Genomic DNA, 26,238 nt, shown 5'->3' with positions numbered 1-26,238 from the left:
ACTGACTGATGTCTAAATAGTTGTCAGCTAAGTATGTACGCAAGTTCGAATCAGATCAAGCCTGGTGGCACGAAACTATGGTTCATTTGATATGGTGAAGACTTCTAGAATCCCAGTCTATTCTGTTTCCCTGCAAAAAGTCATCCTAATGCTTTTCATAAGCCAATTTCAATATTATCACGCACAATATGCCCTAGAAGCTATTCAAAAGTAAACAATACTCGGTCATGCGACTGTTATATCACGTAATGTATCTACCGAACACTCGCGCTTTCTTACTGCTTCCATTGATATCCGATCTAGCTTTCTTAAAGTGAGACAATTGTTCGCTGACAGCGGCAGATAAGTGTAGATAAACCAATCTATGCCAGCCTAAGAATGTTTATCTATGTATTATGCGCATTTGATTATCTTTGCATTCAATAGTTTATAAGTCCGTCCTGACTTGCTTTATTCTTAAGGAGTAAAGTAGCATATGAAGCGTCCTTGATTGATTCAATGATGGGTCTTTATGGCCAGTTCATTAGTTTGACAGCATCCGCGTCAACCCAAGAATGTGTGGCGGTATACAAAAGCCATCTCACCATAAGCCTAGCTTTATGTCCCCCTCACACATGAGAGTATCTTAAGGGTTTACATAAGGATCATTACATACAGTCCGTCGCAGAGCGAGTAGAAAATGCAAAGTCCAATACTCACTATCACCTTTATGGGGTTGTTAATGCTCTATCCAATGGATGAAATATTGCTCAATGCTCTATTCATGTTAGAAATATATCCGCCAATAGGGCAAAAAGAACAGGCTTACCTATCTAGTTTGCTGACATCCAGAATCCTGTGCCATTGGTTTTCACCCTTGCAAATGCCCCGCAGTCAGCCGCAGCAGGAGGAGATACGAGATGGGCGTTAAACATCCTCACCACGACCTTCCCCTCGGCATTTTGCATTTAACCAGGCTCAACAATATGTCATTATGACTAACCATTGTTTTCTAATCCCCTCACCCAAGTCATCGGTACATCGTCGACATGGGCATTTCAGGTGCGGTCTACAAGCCGCCGGAGGCTGGTAAGTAGCGCCCCCGACAGTACGTCTATATCAATCACGTATCTAACGCGTTCATGTGAAAAGACCTTTGGGTAGAAGCGATTCAACAACTAGACGACGACGACAAAAGCCTGATCTGGCCACACGCGACAGACAATCTAACCGTTCTCGATGATGTCCTGACGAGCGCCAAAGAGAGACAGGAAGAGTGCAAGCAGAAAAGATGGAAATACAAACGGCGAGATGGCCGCGAAGTCGAGCTTCGAGGGGTCTTTGATAAGATAGTTGAGAAAGTCGCCCAGTTCAAGGATCTTGGTGATTCTGTCGCTGCGCTGGATTCGACGCATTTGGCTGTTCCTTGGGGGGCGATAAAATTGGTTCTTCAAGTTTGTGGAGCAATAATTCCCCCTTCTCCTATCCTACCCTTTCTATTAAACATAAAGATATTGGAATTGAACTGACAGGTAGTATAATGGATAGTTCGCAGTGAAAGATTCGGAATACCTCCATGTCGTTTACGGAGGAATCGAGATGTTGACTGTCTTCATCCCTCGCTATATGGTATTCGAGAGGCTGTACCTGCAAGGTGATTTTCAAATAAAGAGTGTCCTCCAGCGAGAAATTATCAAGCTCTATTCCAGCGCTCTGAGGTTCATGGCGAAGGCCAAGGCTTATTATGCAATGGGAACTGCTAGTATGTCTCCGCGTCTAATGAGTTTGACCTGAAAGCAATGCTAACATATTCTAGAACGAATCGCGAAAGGCTTCCTCCAAATATTCAGCACGTTCGAGGACTTGATAAAAGAAATCGAGAAGCAACAAGTCATAGTGGAGGATCTTGCTCGCTTGGTTGATTCAGAGAGTATAGATGGCTGTTCGAGCTTTCCCCGTATACTGATGCTGACATTATATAGATTCACAGCAAAAAGGTGATACGATACTTGAGAAGCTGGAAGATGTCTCGCATGAGCAGGATCTCTTGAAAGAATTTCTCAAAAGCTTTCAAGATCCGATAACATCGATGACCAATGGGATTGTTGACCTGCAGAGAAGATCAGAGGGTATTTCCACGACAATCTGAAGGAAGAAAGTATTGCTGATGTGGTTCAGGCCAGGAAGAAAAGAACATACTTAATTGGCTTTCTCCTATCTCCCATAGTGGCCATCACCAAAGACTCCGAACAGATCGCTTGCCAGTTTCGGGGCTCTGGGTGTTTGACCAGCCGGAGTATGTGACATGGCGAACTTCAAACAGATCGTCACTTCTGTGGCTTCATGGATACCGTAAGCACTCTTTTCCGAGGCTTTGATGAAGACAAAGGCTAACTTTCTTTCAAAGCTGGTACTGGGAAGAGTACACTCATGTGAGAAATAACTAACCACAACCCGCTTCCTCCACCGATGCTAATATATCATGGCCAAAAAGGTCCGTTATAATCGACAGCTTACGAACTACTGATCATCACAGACAGGCCGGTTCGTTAGCATACGTCTACTGTTCGCGAAACACACTCGACCAAACACATAGCGACCCCGAGTCCCTCGTACGAAGCATTATAAGGCAATTATGTCGATCAGGTCTTGGCATGCCTATAAGAGGGATCGTAAAACAGAAATACCAAGAATCGCAAGACGAGGAGGGCGGTGCAGAATTGGCGTGGGTTGATACCAAGAATATGCTTCTACAGTTGACAGAAGAAGGGACGACGACGATATGCATTGACGCGATCGATGAGTGTGCTGCAGATCGACGGACTGAATTCCTAGATCTGATTAAGAGTCTGTTGAACGATGTCAAGGGCACTGTGAAGATTCTTCTATCTAGTCGACCTTCCTCGGACCTTTCTGCCCGCCTCAGCTTGCTTGGATGTTCTTCGATTGATGCGGGCCATAATCAGGGCGACATTGAGAGGTTTGCGCAGGTGAAAGCAACCGAGTGCATTGAAGGGATGACATTGCGTGGAATCCCGGTGTCGGAGAGCTTGAAGGAGGAAGTAGCCAAGGTACTCCTGGCCAGTGCGCAAGGAATGTAAGTCGTCAATTTCCAGAGTGCTGGATGAGTGTGAACCTTTGACATGAAGCTAATAACACCAGGTTCCTCTGGATCAAACTGCAATCTGGTCTATTAAGTGATCCCAACCAAGCACTATTCGAGGAAGATATTCTGCAAAATCCCAAAAGGCTGCCAGAGGGGCTCTCACAGCTCTATGCAACAATCTACCGCAAAATTGAACACAGTGGACAGAGGGCGCAGGAAATAGCTATCACACTATTTAGATGGCTTCTGTGTGCTAAGGCGTCTATCACCAAGAATGATCTAATCAGTGCGATATCATTCCAAGTCACCGGTAAGCGGGATAGTCTCACAGAGCACATGATACTCGACAGCTGCAGCAACCTAGTGATGCCTGACGAAGATTTGAATACCTTTCGATTTATCCACACCTCGGTTAGGGACTTCTTTGAAGACCAGCCCGGTTTCCATTCACACGAAAGACATGCTACTGCGGCTGAGATGTGCCTGAAGGTTATATATGGTGGGGTTCCGGCTCTCGGAGGATCATCTTTGGCGCAAAGCTCACTTCAGTGCTACGTGATTCTGTACTGGGCATTCCATATTGAGCAGGTAGATCAACAACAACACACCGACAAGATCAAAGATGCGTTGAATGACCTGTGTATCAGAGATGGACACTTCCAGCCCTGGTTCAAACAGTGGCTTCCACAGATTGAGCCCGTATCACGGATCTTGCACTGGAACGACCCATTCAAAGATAAGGTTTTGCAGGCGCTTAGCTCACCAGATACCTCTTTCTTCGCCGCCTGTGCATTCGGATTCAATGACCTTGTCCAACGTCTTAGCCGAGCAAAACCCGAGCTCGTGAGAATGAAAAACGCAATGGGAGCAACAGGACTCCACTTGGCCTGCGAATACGGACATTCAAAAATTGCAGAGGCGCTGTTAATGCACGGGGCGGATGTCAACGCCAAAGACCAATATGGAGAGACCCCTTTAGCCCGTGCCTCCATTAACGGCCATATTGATCTGGTACGCCTTCTTATCGCCCACGGTGCTAATGCGAAAATCCAAGGTCGACGCTTTGGGACACCTCTGCAGGGAGCAGCATTGCATGGCCACGTCGAAGTCATTGTAACACTTTTGCAAGAAGGTGTAGACTTGGAAGCAGAAGGTGGGCAATTCGGAACAGCCCTTCAAGCTGCGTCGCTCAGGGGCCATATCAGGGCAGTTAAATACCTGCTTGCTGCCGGTGCTGATGTCAACACACCTGGTGGCGAGTATGAGACAATATATAAGGCTGCCCCGAGTAAAGACTACGCGCATGGTGTCAGCAAGGCTGTAGAACTCGTTCTTCGGGAACAAGGGGAAACTGATTCTGAGCACGACATCTCGCGCGAAGCCAAAAATGAGATGACCGTGGAATTGCTCCTGAAGCAAAATCTTGATATGAACCTCAAAGAGACAGGGTTTGGTCCTGCAATTCAGGCAGCATCCCGTGCAGGTCATGAGGAAGTTGTTGCCACTCTTTTGGAGGTCGAGGGGGTAGATGTGAATGTCGAAGGTGGCCGATACGGAAGCGCCTTACAGGCTGCGGCAACCTGTGGAAACGAGAAAATTGTGCTACGCCTGTTGGAAGCCAATGCAGATATCAATGCCCAGAACGGGACATATGGAACAGCGCTGATAGCGGCATGCCGTCGGTCACACTGCAAAGTGGCTGAGCTGTTACTCCAAAAAGGAGCAGCAGTCAATGTCCAAGCAGGTGTCTATGGCACAGCTCTTCAGGCAGCTGCACGCTCCGGCAATGTTCATCTTGTGCAGTTACTGTTGAACCACAAGGCTAATGTGAATTTAACGGCAGGTGAATATTGCACAGCTTTACAAGCTGCGGCGCGGGACGACTTTGAGCATATAATCATACTATTACTGCAGCACGGTGCAGATGTCAACATAATTGGCGGACGCTTCGGATCAGCACTTCAGGCAGCTGCTACAGGTGGCAGTATCAGATCAGCGCAGCTGTTAGTGGAGAATGGGGCTCATCTTGGAGACGCCTTCATGATCGCATGCTTGGGAGGTTACCAGGATATTGTCCAGTTTCTTCTCCGGCGCGGTGCCGATATCAATGCCAGATCGGGTACCTTTGGCACTGCACTCCAAGCTGCAGCTGCAGGTAGACATCGGTCTCTTGTGCGATTTTTGCTAGATCAAGGAGCCAATGCCAGCCGCATTGAAGGGCAGCTTTTCGGAACTCCACTTAATCTTGCCGCGGCGACTGGCGACAAGGAGCTTATGCAGATTCTTCTTCAAAAGGGCGCCGACCCGACAAGGAGAGGAAGCAATCGTGCCATTGATGTTTCCCGTTGCCTCTTTCAAGATAACGAGGAACAAATGGTATACCCTGGACAATCCCTTCCATTATCTCCTCTAAGATGTGCCGCAAATGCGGGAGATCGGGACATGGTCAAAATGTTGCTGCACGCAATGAGGCGCTCTAAGTCTGCAGCAAAGTTTGAGCGAGCGAGAGCACTAGAAATTGCGTCACAGTCCGGATACCTAGATATCATCCATCTATTAATAGATGAGGGTGTCGACTCGAGGGAAATGACAGATGCGCTGCGCGCTGCCATCCATTGTGATCAGAAGGATACCGTTCAATATTTATTAAACAAAGGCGCACAGGTTGAGTCCAGAGAATTAAGGCTTGCATGCTGGCGTGGCTACAAAGATCTGGTGATGTCGTTTCGAGGAGGATATAAACCCATCACCCCAGCTGATGGACGAGTATATCTTCTATTTGTGGCATCATTTCACGGCCACGTTGATATTGTGCGGAATCTCTTGGATGCCGGAGAAGATATCAACCAAGTGACTCTCAAATACGAAGCTCCCTTGAGCACCAGCTCTTATGATGGTACAGCTCTCCATGCCGCCCTTATTGGTAACCACCGCCAGATCTTCAACATGCTTCTTGAAAAGAAAGCCGATGTGAACATAACTAATGGTCAACACGGAACCGTGCTTCAATTAGCCTCATCTAGTCAAAATAAGGACATGGTTCAGTTGCTTCTTAGGCATCGTGCCGACGTGAATATCATGGCTGGTGAGTATGGAACTGCATTACAAGCTGCAGCGTATGCCGGTACTGAGGAATCTGTGCGCTTGTTGCTTCAGAAGGGCGCACATGTCAATCTCGAAGGTGGTCAGTACGGAACCGCCTTACAAGCTGCAGCCTTCAAAGGACATGAAGGAGTGGTTCGACAACTGATTGAGGCTGGGGCTGACGTGCGAATACAAGGGGGCGAGCCCGAGGGCTGGGAACATTCCAAAGCTCGGTCATGGTGGAATGATCGCATGCAAGATACTTTGAGCGCCATTAAACAAATAGGACCACAGCGCCGCCAAAGTGGCAAGTTTGGAACCGCTCTTCAAGCGGCAGCTATCTCTGGGAATGTTGAGATTGTGAGAATGTTGGTAGACAATGGGGCGGATATCAGGGACATTGACCGATACGGCCAGACACCCCTTCACCGCGCAGCATATCATGGACATGAAGCAGTTGTTGCACTCCTCTTAGATAGGGGTGCTATTCCTGACCATCAGGACTCAAATGGATACAGCTCGACATTATTTGCAGCTAGCTTCGGCTTCAAGGCAGTTCTTACGCGATTGTTTACAGCCGGGGCAGAACTCGACCTGCAAGACCAGAGTGGCAATACTGTTTTGCATCATGCCGCCATGAAAGGCCATCTTACCATTGTTGAGCAGTTAATAACGCATGGCTATGATCTAGAGCAAAAGAACAGTGCCGGGAAAACAGCGTTGCATGTTGCAGTGGAGGCTGGAAAGTGCTCAATGATTCGCTTCCTCTTGGACCATGGGAGCAACATTGCTTGCCGTGGATGGAATGACTTCACTGTCCTCCATCAAGCGGCGTCTTCTGGCCATGATGCCGTTATCAGGATTCTACTCACTCGAGGGGCGGATATCAATTGGCGAACGGAAGACGGCCGAACCGCACTCCACGTGGCTACATCCTCAAATAACCCAGAGGCTATGTATCTCCTTGCAGACCAAGGCGCTGATTTGGAATTGAAAAACGATAAGGGTGAAACAGCTTTGCATCTGGCTGCTCGTCGCTTAGACCAACGCACAGCAGCGACTTTGCTGGACAATGGCGCGAATATTGAGGCTAGAGACTCCAAGGGACAAACGCCGTTGCTTGTTTGTGCTCGATGCCCAGGATCGAAATCTTGCTCTCTGTTAGAAATGATTCGGTTCTTGGTGCACCGAGGAGCCAATATCAATGCTCAAACAACCGTTGGAGAGACACTACTCACGGTAATGCGACACCACGACAATTTCGCCTCGTTTCAAATACAACAGATCAAGCAAGGTCTTCTTGACTTAGGTATGATCGATGATGGACAGAAGGAGGAGGAGGATGAGCCTTATTTTCCAGCACGTAGATAGACATCGATCAATGACACCGATGACGATCATGAAAGTCATTGTCCTTAACTATTAGACACGTAAGCTCCTATATAGATATACAAGTGTGCACGAGTAAGAGAATTATTTCGACCATATCTTGCACTTAACAGGTCGTCAGAGGGTATAATGTGTTATATATGAGCTCATAAGGGGAAAGGAAAAAGAGATTGTGGTACAATTAACGGGAAGTCATCACACGTGTGCCCAACCGTTAGCAACGAGAACCTGCATCTCATTAACCAAACAGTACTCTCCGGGTTCGACTCTATCATCGGCGTCTGCTTTCCACCGATTAAGTCGGTTCCGAACGACGAGTCTCTTGAGGAGCGGTGTTGTCATCCACCGTCGAAGCCGATTCTCCCAGAGAGACATAGCTATATGTCGCAACCCGATCCAGGCGGAAGTGCGGTGAACGGCATCGTACGCTGCTGCGTTATAGCCGACCCGCACGTTAGGGTTTAAATAGATACCCCTGGTACTCGACAGAGGATTGTCCGCATGAATCAAACAACACTCAGAGGCCTCGAGATGCTGACGCGCGAGGGAGTCTGAAATGCCTCGAAAACGCAATGGGCTTTCTGACAAGAAGGGCTCTGTCGACATGACCACTGCGAGATATGACGAATAAGAATGTGGTCAGATAATGTGCATAGGGAAACCTACCCATGCCATTCCAACAACTCTTAACAGGCACAGGGGACATAGTTAAAAGCGCCCTTCTTGAAGCTGCAGCGCGAAAGTAGGGCCATTCCTGCATTATGTGCTCGTAACCTTCGATATCACGAAGAGCAAACGTGTCGTAGAATAGAGGTGTTTTTGAGAAGTCCAGAGAACAGGCTGCAGCATAGTGACCGTCGTTCGTATTGAGTAACGATAGGACATCGTCAACCTGCAATGAATGGAAGCTTAGATCTGGGCTGTGGCATGAACAGTAACTACCCATGCTTCACGAATATCTTACCGTAAAAACCACATCATTCAGAAAAAGTATTTTATCGAAAGTAATACCTTGTCGCGCTAGGTCTTCTAAATGCCTCAAGGTCAGGTTACGAAGCCGGGCGAGATAAGGCACGCGTCTGGGTTCTTCCTTGTTACGGGACGTATAAATCCAACCGTCTCCTGAGGGAGGAGCCGAGACTTCATCCTGATGAGTCCTGTCGGAAAGTGTGATGTTTCGTCGTACGCCCAGCTGATCCAGCTGATTATCAAGTTGCCGGAGAGCGCTTTTGGAATCATCCCAGCTCCCACTCTCAAAGACGCTAACGAAAACGTTCCCTGGACCCCATGTCTTGACCACCTCAAGGACAGCGTCATTCCAGTGACTTCGAAGAATGGCTTCATTATTCCAGTGCATGCTGGCGATATAGATCCTCTCGTCTCGTCGCGTTGATTGAGGCCGAGATCTTTCGGTGGCAGAGATTCCATGGTACACGAACGACACCTCTAGACATGTCCAGATCACGAGTAGGATGAGAAAGCCTTGAATGAGGCGACGATGAAAGGCATACCGACGGCTCAAGCCAGTTTGAAGAAAGCATAGCGCATGATTTGAGCTTCGAGGCATGTTGATCGAGGGAGAATGAGGTTCTCAAATCTGTTAAGCGCCCATCTCAAGGTCCAAACAATTTCTGGTCGCCCCTGTCTACTTGTGCTAAACTGCATTAAGTAACTAGGGAGCTAGACAGGGAGCTGGACAGAGAGCTGGCACTAGCTTATAATAAGTCCTGCTAGGACGCTTAGAGTTCCACTTTGATTGAAGAACAGAGGAGCAAATACTAAATTTATCTGGATGGCTTAAATACCAAAACCTTGTTGGAAGTCCCTTTGTTGGAGATGATATCGTGTTCAAGGTTTAAATTATAGAAGATTACCTAATAGAGGTATGTGTGCCGTGCGCCCTACTCTGGAGTACTCCGACGATCCCGTGGATCTTCCGCCTCCGCACGGGTCCCGTCCTGCACGACCCAAAGCTTAACAAGATAGAATGTTCGCAGACTCGGATCTCGCATTTGGATGTGCGACTTGTATCGAGAAGAAATGGCAAACAGAGCTCCTGCAAGCCAAAATTTAAATAGTAAAGCTATCGTGCCTGATCCTTGCGGAAGAGAAGGTATTGTCGATTTCCTATACGAGGTCCGCCTATTGACTCGTCTCAAAGTTCAATTGATCTGCATATTTCCACCCCATGCGAGTACCGGAATATTGACTTTGAAAGCTGCTATATACGTGGTAAGCTCTCACTTAAGCAGAGATCCATCGTAAAAATAATTTCCAACATGGTTGAACATGATATGGGCGTGACTAGAGTCGAGCGACTGGCACCAAGGCTGGCCAGCAGCTTTGATAACAGAATACCCCAAACACGTATGATACATCATCGATTATAATATCCGTCCTATCATGTGACAAGCACATTCGCCTCTGCACAGCAACTATTATACTGTAATAGTAGACTTCAGAAGAACCGTCTGCGACAATCAGTAACACCCCTTGAGAAGACGTGCTAAACCGCATGCGGATTATCTCACCGCAGAAAAAGATTCCAGATCACATTCACGATCAAGAAAATGATCCCATGTATCAACACTGCCCAAAATCAGTCACTAAATCACCATGCGCACTGAGGATGCAAAACAAACCTTCGTTGCCAATATATCTCACGACCTTCAACCGCCGTCCCTGCCCCTTCAACCAGGCCGAAACCAACCCCACCTGACAAGTGTCTCCCAAGATGACGAAACACCCGCCTCTTCCTCGCTGACATTCCAAATGCCGTCGCCTACGTTCAATGATGCGCCGGATGCGCCAATTGCAGAACGACTCGTCCGTCCGAAACGAGCATTTCTCCATCGGACATTCGAGTTTTCGCTCGAATCGCTCCACCAGCCAGTCGACTTTCAGGTGGACACCGGTGTAGACGAGCGCATAGAAATGCCTACTCGTGTGTTTGAGCGCCAGAGCGTCCGGATATGACAGGTACGAGGATATCTGCATGTGCAGTTCTGTTGGAAGGCCCATCAGGGGGAAGGAGCCTGTTGGGCGTTGAGGATCTTGGATTGAGGGGTGGTCCATGGTTAATAGCCAGGGTAGTCAATTGAAGTAGATAGACAATAAAAGTTGAATAGGTCCAACATCAAAGGTAGAAAGCCATTCAGGGATATATAATCAAGCCAAGGCAGCGAGGTTGTTGCCTAAGGGACAGACTGAGACGGAGAATATGAACACGAGAACAACAACAGACCAGCGAGACCGCCAGCACTATTAATACATCCAGGAAAGTTATATATGAGGACGATGTTTCAGCTACTGCAGGTCTGTGTGAGACCCAGCCGCAAAGAAAGCGAACCTGTCGTCAGTGATTGGGCTTTCAGGTCAAGTCGGGATGGAACGATTGACGACCATGCCGGAAAGAACCATGATGGGAGGCCTAATGATCGACCGATTAATAGGAACGAGAGGGTCAGCTGAACGTGAGCTACTCCGTAGCTGAGGGTCTGGCCTCAATCCCATACGCTTAGGGTGCGGATTAAATGGAGCAAGAGGGGCGAGGAGTAGATCCATCGACTGGCGACAATTGACCGATCAGATCACATGCGGCTGAGTTGGGTTGTCGCTCACCGCCTGCCTGTCCCGGTTCCGCCGCTTTATCGCCTCAAAACTTCCGGAGAAGCTATTGACTAGTTAATCCGTGCAAACTACCACAACTTTCTGCTTCCCAAAAAGACATCTTTTTTCATCTTCCTCTCGCGTCACATCCCCACAGCCAAAAGTTCACAACATCACCATGTCGGGCAACCAATCATCCGCCCCCTCCGACACCGCATTCCGCAAAACCTGGGATCGCGAAGAATACGCCAAAAAAGCCGCCGACGACGAAGCCAAACGCAAAGAAGAGTCGAAAGCCCGGTACGAGGCCAAACTTCTCGGCAAGAAATGGCACGCCCCGGTAGACTACAGCTCCTTGGAAGCGACGACGTCGCGAAAACAACGACTCGATGTCGCGTCGATGGTCGGAAAGACGACGATGGTTTCGTCGGGGTCGGCGATTGGCAAGAGAGGTCGCGGGGCGGGATTCTACTGTGCGGACTGCGATCTCACGTTCAAGGATAATTTGCAGTTGGTGGAGCATTTGAATAGCAAGCAGCACTTGATTGCGACGGGGCAGAGTGGTGAGGTTACGAGGGCTACGGTGGGAGATGTACGAGAGCGGTTGCGGATGCTGGCGTACCAGAAACGAGTGAGGGAGGAAGAAGAGCGACGGGCATGGCAGTTGGATTTGGGCGTCAGGTTGAAGGAGCGAGAGGAACAAGATGCGAAGGAGAGGGAGGAGAAGAGGAGAAAGAGAAACGAGAAGCGACGGAAGGGTGGCGAGAATGGTGTCAAGCAGGAAGATGATGGTTGGGAAGGCCGTCTGGGAATCATTGCATAAATGGAGATTTTATTGGGACGCGCTCGGTGACTGACGAGCATACATTGTCATGATCGATAAAATGTTGTAGTATACCCATGGCGTTTTGGCTTTGACATATATATATCTTTACTGGGCTTGTTTAGTGGTAAGATGGAAACTGCATGAAATAAAGTTGCACATAATGTACTACCATTTCGGCAAAAGATTGTACTCCAGATGTTGTAAAGCACCAATATCAAAGACTTATCCAACGCCGTCCACCCATGTCCCATACCCTGCCAATCCGAGAAACGTGAAAACCAAACCCTAATCCGTGCATTCAATACCCTCCAAGACACGCATTGCGCGTGCCCCTTCCTTCTCAAATTGGCCAACAATTCGCTCACACTCCCGCCGCAATCTCTCCTCTCCATTCTTCGCATTCCATGTGATCCACTGCTCCACGGTCATCTTCTTTTCCGGGCTTGTCAAATCCCCTTTCACGCTGCTGAGAGCAGTGGTGATATCGACGTTCTCCTTATCGCTGTTGCCGGCCAACAGGATCTCGTCGATGTCGACCGGTTTCCAGGGGCAGGAAGTATTGAGGCCTCCCGTGTTAGCAGTGCGCTTCGATGGAGAAGGCGTGCTCGGTGCCAATGGAACTCGAAGAGTTGGTTGTTTGGACGATGACGCCGCAACAGGCCGGGATGCAGAGGGTTTCATGGATGGTGGGCGGTTTTCGGCGTCGGATGATTGCGGTGATGGAGACGGGCTGCTCTTCGAAGCAGACGGAATGGGCGAAACAGCTTCGGGCTCATCTCTCTGTTCATCTTCTTCCAGAGCGGCACGGGCATCGGAACTGCGTGATCCCGCAAGCGACTTAGCAAGCTGCTTTTCCTCCGGGATATCACTGTATCGCTCGGCTGTCTTAGGAGGCACCCTGGAAGATCTGCGTCGAGTTGGCTGTGGATCAGGCTCTTGTTTTTGGACTTCCGGGGACTCTTGAGGCTTCGGGATATCTTGTGGTTGGACCTGTTCTTCGAGGTTGGACTCTTCAATGGGCTCCTCGATCGACTGGACTGGCTCAGGGGCCGTTTTCGACGTTTTCTTCCGTTTTTTGGTCTTGTCTAACGAAGGCTTTTGCTTCTGTTTCTTCTTCGTGGCCTTGTCACTGGAGTCGGCCGGAGGATCTTGTTCTGGTAGCCTGTTCGGAATTTCCACCGAGACGAAGGATTCATGCCGGGAGACGTCTATATCTGTGCCATCGTCCCTATCAAAAGCAGGCTGAGGAGCGGGTTCAGTAGGCCTCGTCGGTTCTGTCGGTTCTTCGATTACTCGCTTAGTGCTGCTTCGGCCTCTTGATTTCTCTCGCTTTGTTGATTCTCGCTTCGTGTTTGGTTGAGCGGGCTCTTCTGGGGCGGGAGGCTCGGTCGGTTCAGTCTCTTGAGGGACATCCGGATGCGATTCTTCCACTTGGGGTACATCTTCAACTGAGGGTTCTGGGGACGCATCCTTCTTCTTTTTCTTGGACTTAGACTTCTTCGCAGGTTTTTGTTCCACCTCTTCGGTGGGCTGCACCGGTTCAGGATTGTCAAGCTCTGCCTCAAGGGCTGCGTACATGTCCACCTCTTGAGGTTCTTCGGGTTGCACAGACGGTTTAGCCGTAGATGACGCACTCGATGCTTTACGCGACTTGGCTGATGTCTTCTTCTTGCTCGTACCGCGAGCCTTTTTAGGCTCTTCTTGTTCCTGGGGTTCCTGAGGTTCGTGGGCAACATCCTCCTGGTGCGCCTCGGCAATCACGACATCATCTTGCTCATTCTTCTGAACGCTCTCGCGCGATTTTTTGGCCTTCTTTTTCGTCGGGGCTTCGGAATGCTCGACTTCTTGGGTATTGGCGACACCTAGTTCCTCTTGATCGGGATCGACTTCACCACTAGCCCTCTTTTTGCCTCGCGTAGCTCGCTTGGGTTGGGGGGCTTCGGGATCAACTTGTTCACTATCGTCAATCTCCATCTCGGTAGGGATCGGTTCAGCTTCGGTTTTCTTTGACTTGGATGTCTTTGTCTTGGATTTGGACGACTTCTTCGTGGTTTTGGGTTTCGTAGTTGATTGGGATATGGCAGGGGGGTCGATCACGTCCACGTCCGACACGGGCGCTTCGGAGATAGTGGATTGGGTTGACTGTCGAGAAACCTTGGAGGTGCGCGCTTTCTTCGACCGCGATCCTTTCTTTTTCCCGCCTAATTGTGCAAAGACAAAGAAAGAACAGTCCGATGAGCGGCGATAATGTTCATCACTGGAGACAGTCAGCGGGGATAAAACACAAGGATAACATCGACTGTACTGACAAGGGATCGTCCTTAGGTTCCCATCCATCAAGGGACAGTTTACAGTAGGCACAGCTGGCCAAATCGTCGCTCTCCTCGGTCGGGCAAAAATACCACCCGCCGTCAACCATCTGTCGCCAACTCAACGATCAGCAAGGGACATGCGCGGTGCATGATGCTTATCGCAACAACTCTACCTTTTCAGATTGACAGACCCATCCCCGTTTCCCATCATGTGGCCATAGCTCACCAAATGTAGCCAATCGTGCCTGTCTTATCGTTTCGCTTGTTGGGTCTTCAATTTCTGCGGGGTTGGAACTGTGTTGCTGGATGTCCATCATGAGCGCCCACCCACAGTCTGGAGAGTGCTTCAAATGTTCTGTGATCGGATTGTCTTCTTCCTCCCATCCGTCGAGCGCTCGCCGACACAGGAAACATGTTGTATTATCGGGGTTGGTCTCGTAAGGATTATAAAAGAAACCCGCATGCGCCAACTGTGATAGTCAACAATTAGCTGCGATATTTTACAATTTCCCTTGTGAGGTCCTACCTCGGCGGGCGACGGCCTCCGATGAGGCCAGGCGATCGATTTTGCGGCCTTCGCGCTCGATCCTCGTCGCTTCTCTGGTTGCAGCACCCGGTCGAAGCTGGCAAGGCGGGCGCCAAACGTTTCCATGTTTTGGGTCATAGTGGCCAGCGCATGAGAATCATGGAGTGAAAAAAAATGCAGATCTCAGCAAGCACTTGGTATATAATGTCAACGAATGTTCAACTGCAGCGGTCGGTTTGGCGTGGAAGCGGTTGCTGTCCAGGAGGGCGCTTGTTTACCCTCTTGTTTGGGTCGCTTCTACGCAACGCGCCCGCGGAGAGACGAGATCACGTGGTGTGGCTGACGGTGGCGCAGGGATGGCAGCCTCACGGACGAGGCGGCAACGACCCGACCGCAGTAGTACGTCAGTCTCGGCCCTTCTCTTTCCTCTCTCGTTGGCCATTCTTCTGTTTTCTCCTTTCCTCCATCTTATCTTGTCGCAAAATATGATCTGAAACTGTGATTGCAGATGGTAGCTTGATTTATTGCATTTATTACAGCCCTCGCTGTGCAATCCCTTCCTTTTCCTCCTTCCCTCCCCCTTCCTTTGCCTTCCTTTCATCCGTGGAGCCCCAACGATGCGCGAAGCTACGGTAAGCTATCTCTCCGGAGTGTTCTTGGCCCCGAATCGAATAAAATCAAGCAGAACGCTGATCAATCATACTCGTTTGAAGTCCCTCCTTATGAATTCTTCGGGCTCCTTCCGTATGCATTTACGTCCGAACTCTCCGTTTGCTGCGCGCTGTTCTCGCATTCCGATCGCTCTCCGCTCTTTTCCTTTGCAGACCTCAACACATCACAATGGTGGCTCTTTAACCCGAAGCCGGCTCTACTCCGGTAAATCCCATGGCGTCCGTTCAAATTCAGCAGAGCGTCCACTTCTGGTGCCCTCGCCTGCCTCGTTCTCGACCTCGTCACAATATTCCGATCCTGGGGACTGGGAGGTTAACTCGAACCTCGCGATCTCGGCATTTTCGGAACTTCCTTCGAAAGACTTTGGAGTCAATCAGCATATGATCATTAACCAGGAGTTCAAAGAAGCGTTACGCCAGATCCTCTGGGGCTTCCGCGCTCCCATTCGGTATGCATTCGCCTACGGGTCGGGAGTGTTTCCGCAGTCCGGCAGCGCACCCGGTTCTAGCCAATGCCACCCATCGGCGCCGGCAGCCATCAAGAATATGCAGCAAGGACAAGGGAAGATGATAGACTTTATCTTCGGGGTTTCGTACTCCCAACATTGGCACTCACTAAACCTTAGTCAGCACCGCGATCATTATTCCGGTTTGGGTTCTCTAGGTTCCTATCTAGTCTCGCAAACGCAGGACAAACTCGGAGCGGGAGTGTACTTCAATCCGTACGTAACTGTCAATGGCACATTGATCAAATACGGAGTCGTGAACCTGGACACGCTCTGTCAGGATCTCAGCCAATGGGACACGTTGTACCTGGCCGGGCGATTGCAGAAACCCGTCAAGATCCTCCGGGACCATCCGCGGGTGCGACTGGCCAACCAGATGAATCTGCTGTCTGCGGTTCGAGTTGCCTTGCTGCTGCTGCCGGAGCAGTTCAGCGAGTTTGAGCTCTACGGCACCATTGCGGCAATCAGCTACATGGGTGACATCCGCATGGCCCTGCCGACCGAGGACCCTCGCAAGGTCAACAACATTGTCTCCGGTCAGATGGCCAACTTCCGGCGACTGTACGCGCCGCTCATTGAGAATCTCCCCAACGTGACGTTCAACGACCGGCGCTGCACGCAGGAGGACTGGATCGACGATCCCGATGCCAACGTGCGGCTAACGCAGGACATGGACCCTGTCAAGCGTGGTAACATGGTTCGTCGACTGCCCGAGTCTTTCCGGGAGAAGCTGTATTTCCAGTATCAATCGCGGTACGAAATTCCGCGCGCGGAATTCGACAAGATGATGAAGGAAAGCAACGACAAGGATCCCGAGATGGTGCGCCGGCGACAAGGCGGTCAATTCGAGCAGCGGATTGCCAGCGATGCGAGCCTGCAGAAGGAGGTGCGAACCTCGATTACGAAGACCATCCGGTGGCCCAGTTCTGTGCAGTCCGCCAAGGGCCTTCTCACCTCGGGTTTCGCTCGTACCTGGCGCTACGTGCGAGAAAAGCAGGACAAGTACAAGCAGTCCGGCAAGAACCCTCCTCCGAAGAGCGAGGAGTCATCTTCCAAGACAACTAAGCAAGAATAGATACTCATGATCACAGATACCGATTGCCGTGAGGGCAGACAGGCCCAGCATATCCATGGCGTACGCTTGAGTTTTGATAGGCTGTGAACTGTAGTAAATAGGTGTGGAAATTGCATCCACGATGGTTATATATCATGAGCATAAATATAACGAACAGTACATAGATTATATTTGTATTTCCTTTCATTCCAACTGGTTAATGACTCCGTATTAGTTATCGTAGATAAGGTACCTTAGTTACCCGCAGAATGACTCCTCTCCGACACCGGTTCCGGTGATATCGATTTAATCTTCCCCGCCACGGTCCCCACCAATATTTCTTCCCCTCTACAACAAACCACCCCAACTCATCAATCCACCCAAGATGGCCGCCAGACAATCACCTTTCGATCTATCGACATGCGCGCGCAAGAATATCTTGCAATTGCACCCTTACCGGTGTGCCAGAGAGTGAGTTCTAGCTTCATCTCCCCGCGCCGGATGAGTTGAGTCATCGGAGCAAAAAACTAACCTATCAAATCAGTGACTACAAAGACGACGGCACGAATATCCTACTGGACGCGAACGAGAATGCCTACGGACCCGGTCTGGCTTTGAACTCTGAAGGCGCGCTTCAAGAATCCACGGTGACGGGGGGCTCGACTGGATCGTCGAAACCCGAGATCGACCTGTTGGGATTGAACCGATACCCAGATCCGTGAGTCATTCATTCTCTGATCCCTTCGACCATCATGTACGGGGGAGATGGCTAACTCGAATGTCAATAGTCACCAGATCGAGTTGAAACAACTGTTCTGCCAATTCCGCAACACCCACCACCACACCCAGAAGACCCTACGACCGGAGAATCTCTTCGTCGGCGTCGGCTCCGACGAGGCCATCGACGCCCTACTACGATGTTTCTGCGTCCCCGGAAAAGATAAGATCCTCACCTGCCCTCCGACGTACGGCATGTACGGCGTCAGTGCACAGGTCAACGACGTCGAGATCGTCAAGGTGCCGCTGGACGTGAACAACGGGTTCCAGCTGCAAGCGGACAAGATCAATGAGACGCTGGCGGCCGACAGCTCGATCAAGATGGCCTATATCTGCTCCCCGGGCAACCCGACGGCGAACCTGATCAGCAAGGCGGATATCCAGAAGGTGCTGGAGCACCCGACATGGAACGGAGTGGTGGTGGTCGACGAGGCGTACATCGATTTCGCGCCGGAGGGGTCCAGTCTGGCCGAGTGGGTGAACGAGTGGCCGAACCTGGTGGTCATGCAGACGCTCAGCAAGGCCTTCGGGCTGGCGGGTATTCGACTCGGCGTGGCCTTCACGAGTCCCCCCATCGCGACGCTCCTGAACAGCCTCAAAGCCCCTTATAACATTTCGAGCCCGACCAGCGCCCTGGCCACCGCCGCTCTGTCGGAGACCAACATGGCCGTGATGCGTCGGTACCGGGAGCAGATCATCGCGCAGCGCGAGCGGCTGGTGCGCGAGCTGCCGAAGATCCCCGGCGTGGGCCGGTTCCTGGGCGGACAGGAGTCGAACTTCCTGCTAGTCGAGCTCTTGGATAAGAGCGGGAAGGCGAGCAACGAGATCGCCGTGGGCGCGTACGAGGCGATGGCGGAGAAGCGGGGCGTGGTGGTGCGGTTCCGCGGCAAGGAGCTGGGCTGCGAGGGATGTTTGCGTATCACGGTCGGCACGGAGGCTGAGGTGACCAGGTTCTTGCAGGAGATTCGAGTGGTGCTGGAGGGGTTGTTGAATGGGTTGGATATTCAGTCGTTGAGGTAGGGGGGTTGACTCTTTTAATTTAATCATTATCGTTAGATATAAAGCATACAATGCAAGCATGGTTCAAGTTAACATGATCGTCTGTTAACTTCTTGATGGCTATAGTTGACCAGAAATATACAAACTGAGTACATCTCGGCGCCTCCCGATCAAATCTAAAACAACGTCATGCAATCAACTCACTGCCAGGGGCTCCCAAAGACAGACGATAAGAAGGTTGCATCGACAGAACCGTTTCTTTGTCTCTCGTCAACTACACCCAAGTAGAAACCAGGCACGTGCCTAATCAGATGGACGATTTCGGTAACCGGGCGACTCGAAAAAACAAAACCACGGAACCCAGCGCCTAACTTATCGCATGGCATGGCCGAGCAATTACCCTATCCATCGCCGATAGCGATCACGAGAGAAAAAAAAAAAAAGGAGAACCAACCACTATCACTGATACAACTTGAGGCCGACGGGTTACACTTACGAGTCAGGCCAATCTAGGCATTCTGGCATCTAAGCCACACCACGACCAAGGAATCGCGATGTTGCGGTCGCATGTGAATTCGCCTCTCCCCGAGTTTCTCAACAGGAGCTAGGTAGCTACTAGTTGGGTCTGATCTGGTCGGGTTATGTATCAGACATTCCACCGCGTTTGATCACAGCTCGTAAGTCCGTCCAACTCCAGCTCTCGGCACGGAGGTCGCCCGTCCTGGAGACTCCGTGTCTGTACCTATGAACGCTGTACCTTGGAACTCATCCCACCCAGCGATAGGCAAAAGAAAAGAAAAACCAACCAGGACAGGACAAACTTTCGGAGAAACCGCCTCTACCACACCATCCGGCCAATTTCGTCATCCAAGAAATGACAAGCAACTGAACTTCGTATCCGTCATACTATCAAAGCCATGGGAACGGAAAACGCAAGGGTTGGGATTCGCCCTCTTCGAGCGACCCTCCGAGCTCGTGAGCTGGCTGGCAGATCTTTCCGGACTCGAGAAGCTCGAAGGACTCGAGACTCGACCTCGAGGAAGCAGGAGCAGTGACAAGGCCATTCATCGATGGCGAATGGGAAAAATGGGGCGTCCCGGCGTTATCGCCCGCATTGGCAGACGGTAATTGGACGCCATGACCCTTGGGGGATATTATGGATGACCGGGAGGAGGATTACCTCTTGGACTTTGCCATGCTGGTCAGAGGAAGGGTTTGAGGTACATACGGAGCAGGGACTGGTGGTTACTGGTAGTGTTATCCCCTCTCTTCGGTTATCTCCACCCACTCCTGATCCGTGGTGCCCTCGCACTAAATCACTGGCGCCAGTCGATTATTCTTATGATTATTATTGTTGTTTTTACGGGGTAATATATGATCTGCCCCTTTAGGTCAGAACGGCGGTGAATTGGACTCCGACCTGTTGCTTTTCCCTGTTATCCCTTCCACGTTGTCCAAGCTGGAGGTACTGTACATCTATTAGCTCCCTCCCCTTCTGACTTGTTTGTAGCTGTTGCAGCCTGGCATATATCGACATACTGCAATCTGTCCATCATCGATCTCTCTACGGAGCACTCCGTACCGACAACCGATCGATCTGTCGTCGATTCCAGTCGGTCTTCTCTGATCGCCTCCCCCACATCCGCAACTCCGGGGTCTTGGGCACGTGCGCTCCCTCCTCACCAACGGAGGATCCGCCATGAACAATGTGAGCGCGGTATTCAACACCATATCGCTGAATCTCCTGCTTGGTCCCTAAATTCATCCCGGCTTGCGGTCGCCGACGGGCCCCTCTGCGGAGGCGGTGCTGTCGACTCAACTATCAGCGCCAGTATGCTGAGTCCCAGGCGCATCTACTCCGACATTCCACCAGATATTCGCACCAAGTTGGACGACAACCCCACGCTGCTGGTGAGCTGGTGGACCACGGCGTTCTCGCTGGCCATTATTGTGACACGCGTCTGCGGCCGGTATGTCCGCATCGAGCGCTTCTTCCGCGAGGATAAGGTCATGATGGCCAGTATCATCCCGTTGCTGGCTCGCATGGCCTTGGTCCACGTTATCTTGATCTGGGGCACCAACAACACGAAAACGGAGGGCTTGACGGAGGTGGAGATTCGACATCGCGTCATCGGGAGTAGGCTGGTGTTGGGCGCGAGGATCTTCTACGCGATCTTGTAAGATCGGTCTTCCCGTTAGGTATATGCTGTCGGGCTAACGGTCTGTTCTGATATAGTATTTGGATGGCCAAGTTGACTGTCTGCGAGTTCCTCCGGCGAGTGGCCGGCATGATCTGGCGACGATCGATCCGACTGTTCCTGCTGTTCCTCTACTACTTCCTCGCGTCGACGCTCGTGGCGGTCCTGATCGCCACGCTGGCCGAGTGTCAGCCATTCCATCACTACTGGCAGGTCGTGCCAGATCCCGGTCCGCAGTGTCGACTGGGTTATGCCAATCTCATTACGATGGGCGTGTGCGATGTGATTACCGACATCCTCCTCGTGGTCTTCCCGATCCCCTTGGTCGTCATGTCCAACATGCCGATCAAGCGCAAAGTCTCGCTCGTGGTCCTCTTCGCCCTTTCTTTAATCCTCGTCGGCATCACCTGCTACCGCGTCCCCTCCGTCATCCACCACAACGGATCGCAACAGTACCGCACCCTACTCGCCTCTCTCGAGATCCTAGCCGCCACGGCCGTCTCCAACGCCGTCGTCATCGGCTCCTTTGTGCGCGACAAAGGCGTCAAGAAAGCCAAGTACAAGAAAGCCCAGGGCTCCGCCTCCGTCAGCGAGAGCCTCGACCACACCACGGTCCGCCGCGCCACCGTCACCCATCACCAATGGGGCTCCGACTCCGACCTCGCCGGGGATCTAGGAATCCGCCTCGACGCCGACCTCCGCTACTCCGAGACTCAGGGTCCGCGACCTGCCCCGGTCGCCGGGCCTTACCAGCCTTACGGAACACACCCGGGCACCACCGCGGGTCTCAACCCAGACTGGACCTTCAACCACCCGTCCACAATCACCGATGACGACGAAGGTACCTCCACGACCGGCAGTCTAGACATGAAAATCAGTCCTCACGAGTACATCGAAACGAACAAATCGTCTACAACCCCACACCCATCCTCTTCACCTGGAAAGGTATCCTTCTTCGACGTCGGTGGTCTTCTCGACCCTTCGCCTTCTACATCTACTCTGCACGTGCCAGGCACAAACCCTCTCCCTCCTCCTGACCCTCGCTCTCTACCCCCCAACCCGAACCCAAACCCACCCCGACTCACTCACAGCCGCACCCGCACCCGCTCTCGCACCGGAAGCCTCGCCTTCCTCCAAGACGTCGGCGGACTTCTCTCCTCATCCACCCCGTCCTCACCAACCCACCCGACCAGCGCCCTTCGCACACCAAACCTCTCTTCCTCGTCGTCTGCCTCGGAACGACCCCGACGGGGCTCCAGCGTGCATTTCGAGCAGCCGGAGTATCGTCATTCCGGGTCATTCCCGATCCCGGAGGGTCGTGATGATGTGGAACTTCAGGATGTTGGGGGGTTATTGAGGAGGGAGGGATGAGTGAGATTATTTGATTTGTTGGTTGTGCACCGTAGGTATGTGTATGCATTGTGTGTATGATTATCGGGTGAGTTACATATCCTAGGTGGCATTGGCTGGGTAAGTCGGATGGGTTGTATCATATCATGTCATGTCATTTTACATCTATTATACTTCATTTATAGGGATCTGGGTTGGGATTGGATTGTTCATGGCAAGGTACCTTGGTTTATGGGGGATATATACTATCTAGCGATGGAGTTGGTGGGTTTGTTTTATATATTCATTTATATACATTTCATTTTTGGGCCCTTAGCCTGATTTGGGAGTATATACAGACGCACCTATACGTACTTAATTCTCTAGGACGACCGGATATTTCCTCGGTGGGCGTTTAGTGGTCTGCTCAGTGAGTATTTCACATATCACGGATCATCGCTCCCTGACTTGGGCTCGGCCACTAATTTATGGAACACTGTCACTCAGCGCGGGAACGACTCTTCTCGGCCGCCATCTCACCAAGCCGCGGCTGCGGCGTGTTTCCCATCAGACCAAAAACAGTCATACTCGAACCGATCTCCCGATCGAATCAGTTCTTCAAGTCTACTGCAGCAAGGGAGTCAATTCCGTATATATGCCTTGTACAGATATTGCACAATACCTTGCACGCAGGCATGCCTAGGGTTCGCATTCGCGTTAGAGAATGTTTTTAAGAGATGAAATCATCAATTCGAAAGCATTCATTGCAGGGATACTTGAAGTCAATGGCCCTTTCTCAATTTTAACGCCTATTTTGCATGCCATGTAGATATTTAAAGCCGTTTCAACGCATTATCCAGCCAGAAAGGCACGGGGACTATATTCTCACCATGTACAATCTTACTATCCCTATCCTTAGATTGACAATATAGCGACCGCCGCCGGCAATTGAAGCAAGGCCCTCAGAGCACTTGACCTTGCTGTGGCGGCAAGTGGCACATTTTCCGACGTTGCCTCCGTTGCCAGACATCTGGGAACCGACGGCAAGAGAACAATAGTATGATACTTACGCAATGGCAGCCCCTCGGGGCGTGCGAGCCTCTAATCGGGAGTGGTGCCGCATTATACCCTGGGGCCCAAACTGAGGCATTGTCTCTGGGGCAGGGTGGGACATTTGTTACCCCAGCCGCTCCGATCTGCGCGTCGTGAGTTGGTTGTAGAAACCGAGATCAGCTGGTGTTGCCACAGGATGGAGAAGTGTTGGAGACTGTATGCAGTGCATATGTCGATATAGCTGCAAGTGGATCTCTGTTCTTCGGTCCACCCGAGGGATCGCCGCTATGCTTATCAGGGTCTTATGTGCCAGCATCCCGGTACACATCACCGGAAATATACGAGCTGCTATCTTTAACAAACGGTGGCTCTTCGGGACTCATAGCTCGCATCCCAAAGAGGTGGGCGACTGACTCCGATATAAACTAGCAGGCTTTCATAATATTATTACTCGAGACCGCCAAGAGAGTGTAAACGCCTTCCGCAACATTCACCGCCACCCCGCCTATCCCATCATCGAGAATGAGGGTTCCGGAATCCAAAGATCCAGCCCTACCGGTACAACGGCTGCTCGTATAGGCTGAATGGCAAGCTCGCCAAGGCAACAAGCTACCAGGGCCTTGACCTTGATAAGGAGAGTAATGGCCTCCTGGAGATTCATACCAAGATCGACGTTAACGGATTCGCCTGGGTGAATCTCAACGCGGAGAAGCCAAAAATACAAGGAAAGCATCTACTATACTTGACTGCTCATGGTTGGATTAATAGGCACCTCCAATGTGGACCTTTTGGTAGGTAGGTGCGCCCTTCGGTGGCCAATTGCGTTGATAACAATACTAAAAATGGTTTTGATGGTCGGCGACTAGACTTGAAATCGCCGTCTACACCTCTAGTGTCGGTCCGATGAGCCCGTCCTCAAATCTGCCATGGTCTGAGGCCGGAGATTTTATGACCGGGGCTTATCCTGCTCCAGACATTTGTTGGGGCCTTGTCATGCGTGCGCAGTGTACACCGGTGCAATTCAGCTGGACGACTGATGGCTAAAGTCCATTAAAGGCCGAGTGCCCCTGCACCGTAAGGAAACTGTGACCTCGGTAAGCTGAGCACGGAATTTGACGTTTATGTGCCCCCTTTATAACTTGATTCTCTATACTTCAAGCTTCGCTGGGCTGAAAGCCGGAAAGGCAAAGCAAACCAACAAACGCGTACCTATCATATCATTTCCTGTATACCTAATACCTTTCCGTTTCATATGCCGAGTACCCACCATTCCGTCGACATCATCAAAACCAACCACGATGCATTCAGCGGCCCGCGACGATCCCGCTTTCCAATCCGATTCCCAGCTCCCGGCACAATGTACCTACAATGATGTGCAAGATGGCCAAATGAATGCTGTGTCGGTTAAAACCAATCCTGATCCACCCGCATTCAGAACACCCATAACCCGCTCGACGAGTGATGTTGACGAGAATGACTATCCAGAAGGTGGTCTCAAAGCATGGCTTGTGGTAGTAGGGGGTTGGTTCGGCCTGTTCTCTACCTTTGGGCTTATCAACAGCATGGGCACGCTTCAAACCTATGTCGAAAACCATCAGCTGAAGGAGTACAGCAGCGGAACTACTGGCTGGATTTTTGGCATGTATGCATTTCTCACTTTCTTTTGCGGTGCTCAAATCGGTCCAATATTTGATACCAAAGGACCGCGGCTTCTGGTTATCATAGGGTCAATCTTGGCTATGGTGATGACGGTTACGCTTGGATTCTGCCGGGAATACTGGCATTTTATGCTCTCAATTGGTCTTGCTGGAGGGCTAGCGGCTTCTTTAATACTTACACCTTCAGTTTCTGCCATTGGACATTACTTCAACAGAAAACGTGGAATTGCAACAGGTATAGCTACAACGGGTGGCTCTGCTGGGGGCATTGTATTCCCACTAGTAATGGAGAAATTGTTTCCCATCATCGGCTGGGCTTGGGCCACTCGAGTGGTAGCCTTGATTTGCTTGGTAACGCTTATCCTCGCTAATCTACTAATCAAGTCACGGCTACCCAAGAAACCAGCTTCGCATATGTTACCTGATCTTCGAATATTTCGAGAACCTAAATTCACCATCACAACAATCGGGGTCTTTTTCATTGAACTAGGGCTTTTCATTCCCATGAGCTACATTTCATCCTATGCCTTGGCCCACGGTGTATCCAGACAACTCTCCTACCAATTACTTGCTATTCTGAATGCTGGTTCATTCTTTGGACGGATTATCCCCGGTTATTTCGCGGATGTATGGGGCCGGTATAACACACTGACCTGCATGGTTATATTATGTTTCGTATCGAATGCTTGTCTGTGGCTTCCAGCCGGGGATAAGGCCCCCGTGTTGATTATCTATTGTTTGGTCTTTGGCTTTGCAAGCGGCAGCAACATCAGTCTGACTCCGGTCTGCATATCTCAGCTATGCAAGGTCGAGAATTATGGCATGTATTACGCCAGTTCGTATACAATCGTGAGCTTTGGGTAAGTTCTCTATTGTCACATGGTTTTTCTTTTATGGCGCTGTATGCTCTATATGCATATGATCTGACAATGTATTGCCGCGAAGAACACTTGTCGGTATACCAGGCGCCGGTGAAATCCTTTTCAGATGCAACGGAGAGTACTGGGGTCTGATTACCCTCGTAATCTGCTGTTACACTGTTGGCCTTATTTGCTGTATCACGGTGAAAATTATCCATCTAGGTTGGAGGCGCTGTTGGGCAATGTACTGAAGGGGCTGACATTACCTGCTAAATTGCGAATTACCTCGAGACGTCGAGATG

General features: G+C 50.7%; 10 protein-coding genes across 12 annotated transcripts; 8 read left to right on the top strand and 2 right to left on the bottom strand.

The window, feature by feature from the left end:
• Positions 1–1,028: 1,028 nt before the first annotated feature.
• LDX57_010063 (uncharacterized protein) lies at positions 1,029–2,415 on the top strand (the record flags this gene model as incomplete). The annotated part of the gene is made up of 7 exons (XM_046091808.1): positions 1,029–1,068; positions 1,132–1,433; positions 1,528–1,741; positions 1,796–1,909; positions 1,962–2,108; positions 2,158–2,331; positions 2,387–2,415. 7 exons carry the CDS (start codon positions 1,029–1,031, stop codon positions 2,413–2,415), a joined length of 1,020 nt encoding a protein of 339 aa, XP_045947785.1.
• A 218-nt stretch (positions 2,416–2,633) lies between these two features.
• Positions 2,634–7,540, top strand: LDX57_010062 (uncharacterized protein; the record flags this gene model as incomplete). Its single annotated transcript, XM_046091807.1, has 2 exons — positions 2,634–3,076; positions 3,142–7,540. 2 exons carry the CDS (start codon positions 2,634–2,636, stop codon positions 7,538–7,540), a joined length of 4,842 nt encoding a protein of 1,613 aa, XP_045947784.1.
• Positions 7,541–7,753: 213 nt separating this feature from the next.
• LDX57_010061 (glycosyltransferase family 69 protein) lies at positions 7,754–8,915 on the bottom strand (the record flags this gene model as incomplete). Its single annotated transcript, XM_046091806.1, has 3 exons — positions 7,754–8,169; positions 8,225–8,450; positions 8,523–8,915. 3 exons carry the CDS (start codon positions 8,913–8,915, stop codon positions 7,754–7,756), a joined length of 1,035 nt encoding a protein of 344 aa, XP_045947783.1.
• Positions 8,916–11,345: 2,430 nt separating this feature from the next.
• On the top strand, positions 11,346–11,990 carry LDX57_010060 (U4/U6-U5 snRNP complex subunit SNU23; the record flags this gene model as incomplete). Its single annotated transcript, XM_046091805.1, has 1 exon — positions 11,346–11,990. One exon carries the CDS (start codon positions 11,346–11,348, stop codon positions 11,988–11,990), a length of 645 nt encoding a protein of 214 aa, XP_045947782.1.
• A 163-nt stretch (positions 11,991–12,153) lies between these two features.
• LDX57_010059 (baculoviral IAP repeat-containing protein) lies at positions 12,154–15,092 on the bottom strand. 3 transcript variants are annotated; one of them, XM_046091803.1, is made up of 4 exons: positions 14,832–15,092; positions 14,479–14,775; positions 14,303–14,412; positions 12,154–14,250 (listed from the first exon to the last, which is right to left on the bottom strand). In XM_046091803.1, exons 1-4 carry the CDS (start codon positions 14,967–14,969, stop codon positions 12,279–12,281), a joined length of 2,517 nt encoding a protein of 838 aa, XP_045947779.1. In that variant the 5' UTR covers positions 14,970–15,092; the 3' UTR covers positions 12,154–12,278. The 3 variants fall into 3 exon arrangements, with proteins under 3 accessions (XP_045947779.1, XP_045947780.1, XP_045947781.1); XM_046091804.1 differs by having other exon boundaries at positions 14,479–15,092; XM_046091802.1 differs by lacking the exon at positions 14,832–15,092 and having other exon boundaries at positions 14,303–14,501.
• A 356-nt stretch (positions 15,093–15,448) lies between these two features.
• LDX57_010058 (phosphatidate cytidylyltransferase) lies at positions 15,449–17,083 on the top strand (the record flags this gene model as incomplete). Its single annotated transcript, XM_046091801.1, has 1 exon — positions 15,449–17,083. The coding sequence occupies one exon, from the start codon at positions 15,449–15,451 to the stop codon at positions 17,081–17,083; it is 1,635 nt and encodes a 544-aa protein (XP_045947778.1).
• A 206-nt stretch (positions 17,084–17,289) lies between these two features.
• HIS5 (histidinol-phosphate transaminase) lies at positions 17,290–19,424 on the top strand. The gene is made up of 3 exons (XM_046091800.1): positions 17,290–17,533; positions 17,607–17,780; positions 17,851–19,424. The coding sequence occupies exons 1-3, from the start codon at positions 17,448–17,450 to the stop codon at positions 18,857–18,859; spliced, it is 1,269 nt and encodes a 422-aa protein (XP_045947777.1). The 5' UTR covers positions 17,290–17,447; the 3' UTR covers positions 18,860–19,424.
• A 1,247-nt stretch (positions 19,425–20,671) lies between these two features.
• On the top strand, positions 20,672–21,019 carry LDX57_010056 (uncharacterized protein; the record flags this gene model as incomplete). The annotated part of the gene is made up of 1 exon (XM_046091799.1): positions 20,672–21,019. One exon carries the CDS (start codon positions 20,672–20,674, stop codon positions 21,017–21,019), a length of 348 nt encoding a protein of 115 aa, XP_045947776.1.
• Positions 21,020–21,041: 22 nt separating this feature from the next.
• Positions 21,042–22,407, top strand: LDX57_010055 (uncharacterized protein; the record flags this gene model as incomplete). The annotated part of the gene is made up of 2 exons (XM_046091798.1): positions 21,042–21,046; positions 21,075–22,407. The coding sequence occupies 2 exons, from the start codon at positions 21,042–21,044 to the stop codon at positions 22,405–22,407; spliced, it is 1,338 nt and encodes a 445-aa protein (XP_045947775.1).
• A 2,132-nt stretch (positions 22,408–24,539) lies between these two features.
• Positions 24,540–25,940, top strand: LDX57_010054 (MCT family MFS transporter; the record flags this gene model as incomplete). Its single annotated transcript, XM_046091797.1, has 1 exon — positions 24,540–25,940. One exon carries the CDS (start codon positions 24,540–24,542, stop codon positions 25,938–25,940), a length of 1,401 nt encoding a protein of 466 aa, XP_045947774.1.
• Positions 25,941–26,238: the final 298 nt, after the last annotated feature.

Source organism: Aspergillus melleus (assembly GCF_016097325.1).
Source record: "Aspergillus melleus strain CBS 546.65 chromosome Unknown contig6, whole genome shotgun sequence".
In the NCBI taxonomy this organism is placed as follows: Eukaryota; Fungi; Ascomycota; class Eurotiomycetes; order Eurotiales; family Aspergillaceae; genus Aspergillus; species Aspergillus melleus.
Note: the sequence above shows the minus strand (reverse complement) of the source record. Positions and strands in the feature narration are given on the sequence as shown.

Bases quoted from the DNA above. Each gene is read 5' to 3' on its own strand.
- HIS5 (XM_046091800.1), top strand. From the start codon at position 17,448: ATGGCCGCCAGACAATCACCTTTCGATCTATCGACATGCGCGCGCAAG. The intron at 17,534-17,606 runs GTGAGTTCTAGC...CTATCAAATCAG, and splicing joins CCTTACCGGTGTGCCAGAGA to TGACTACAAAGACGACGGCA. The intron at 17,781-17,850 runs GTGAGTCATTCA...GAATGTCAATAG, and splicing joins TTGAACCGATACCCAGATCC to TCACCAGATCGAGTTGAAAC.
- LDX57_010059 (XM_046091803.1), bottom strand. From the start codon at position 14,969: ATGACCCAAAACATGGAAACGTTTGGCGCCCGCCTTGCCAGCTTCGAC. The intron at 14,776-14,831 runs GTAGGACCTCAC...TGACTATCACAG, and splicing joins GGAGGCCGTCGCCCGCCGAG to TTGGCGCATGCGGGTTTCTT. The intron at 14,413-14,478 runs GTAGAGTTGTTG...AGTTGGCGACAG, and splicing joins GGGTCTGTCAATCTGAAAAG to ATGGTTGACGGCGGGTGGTA.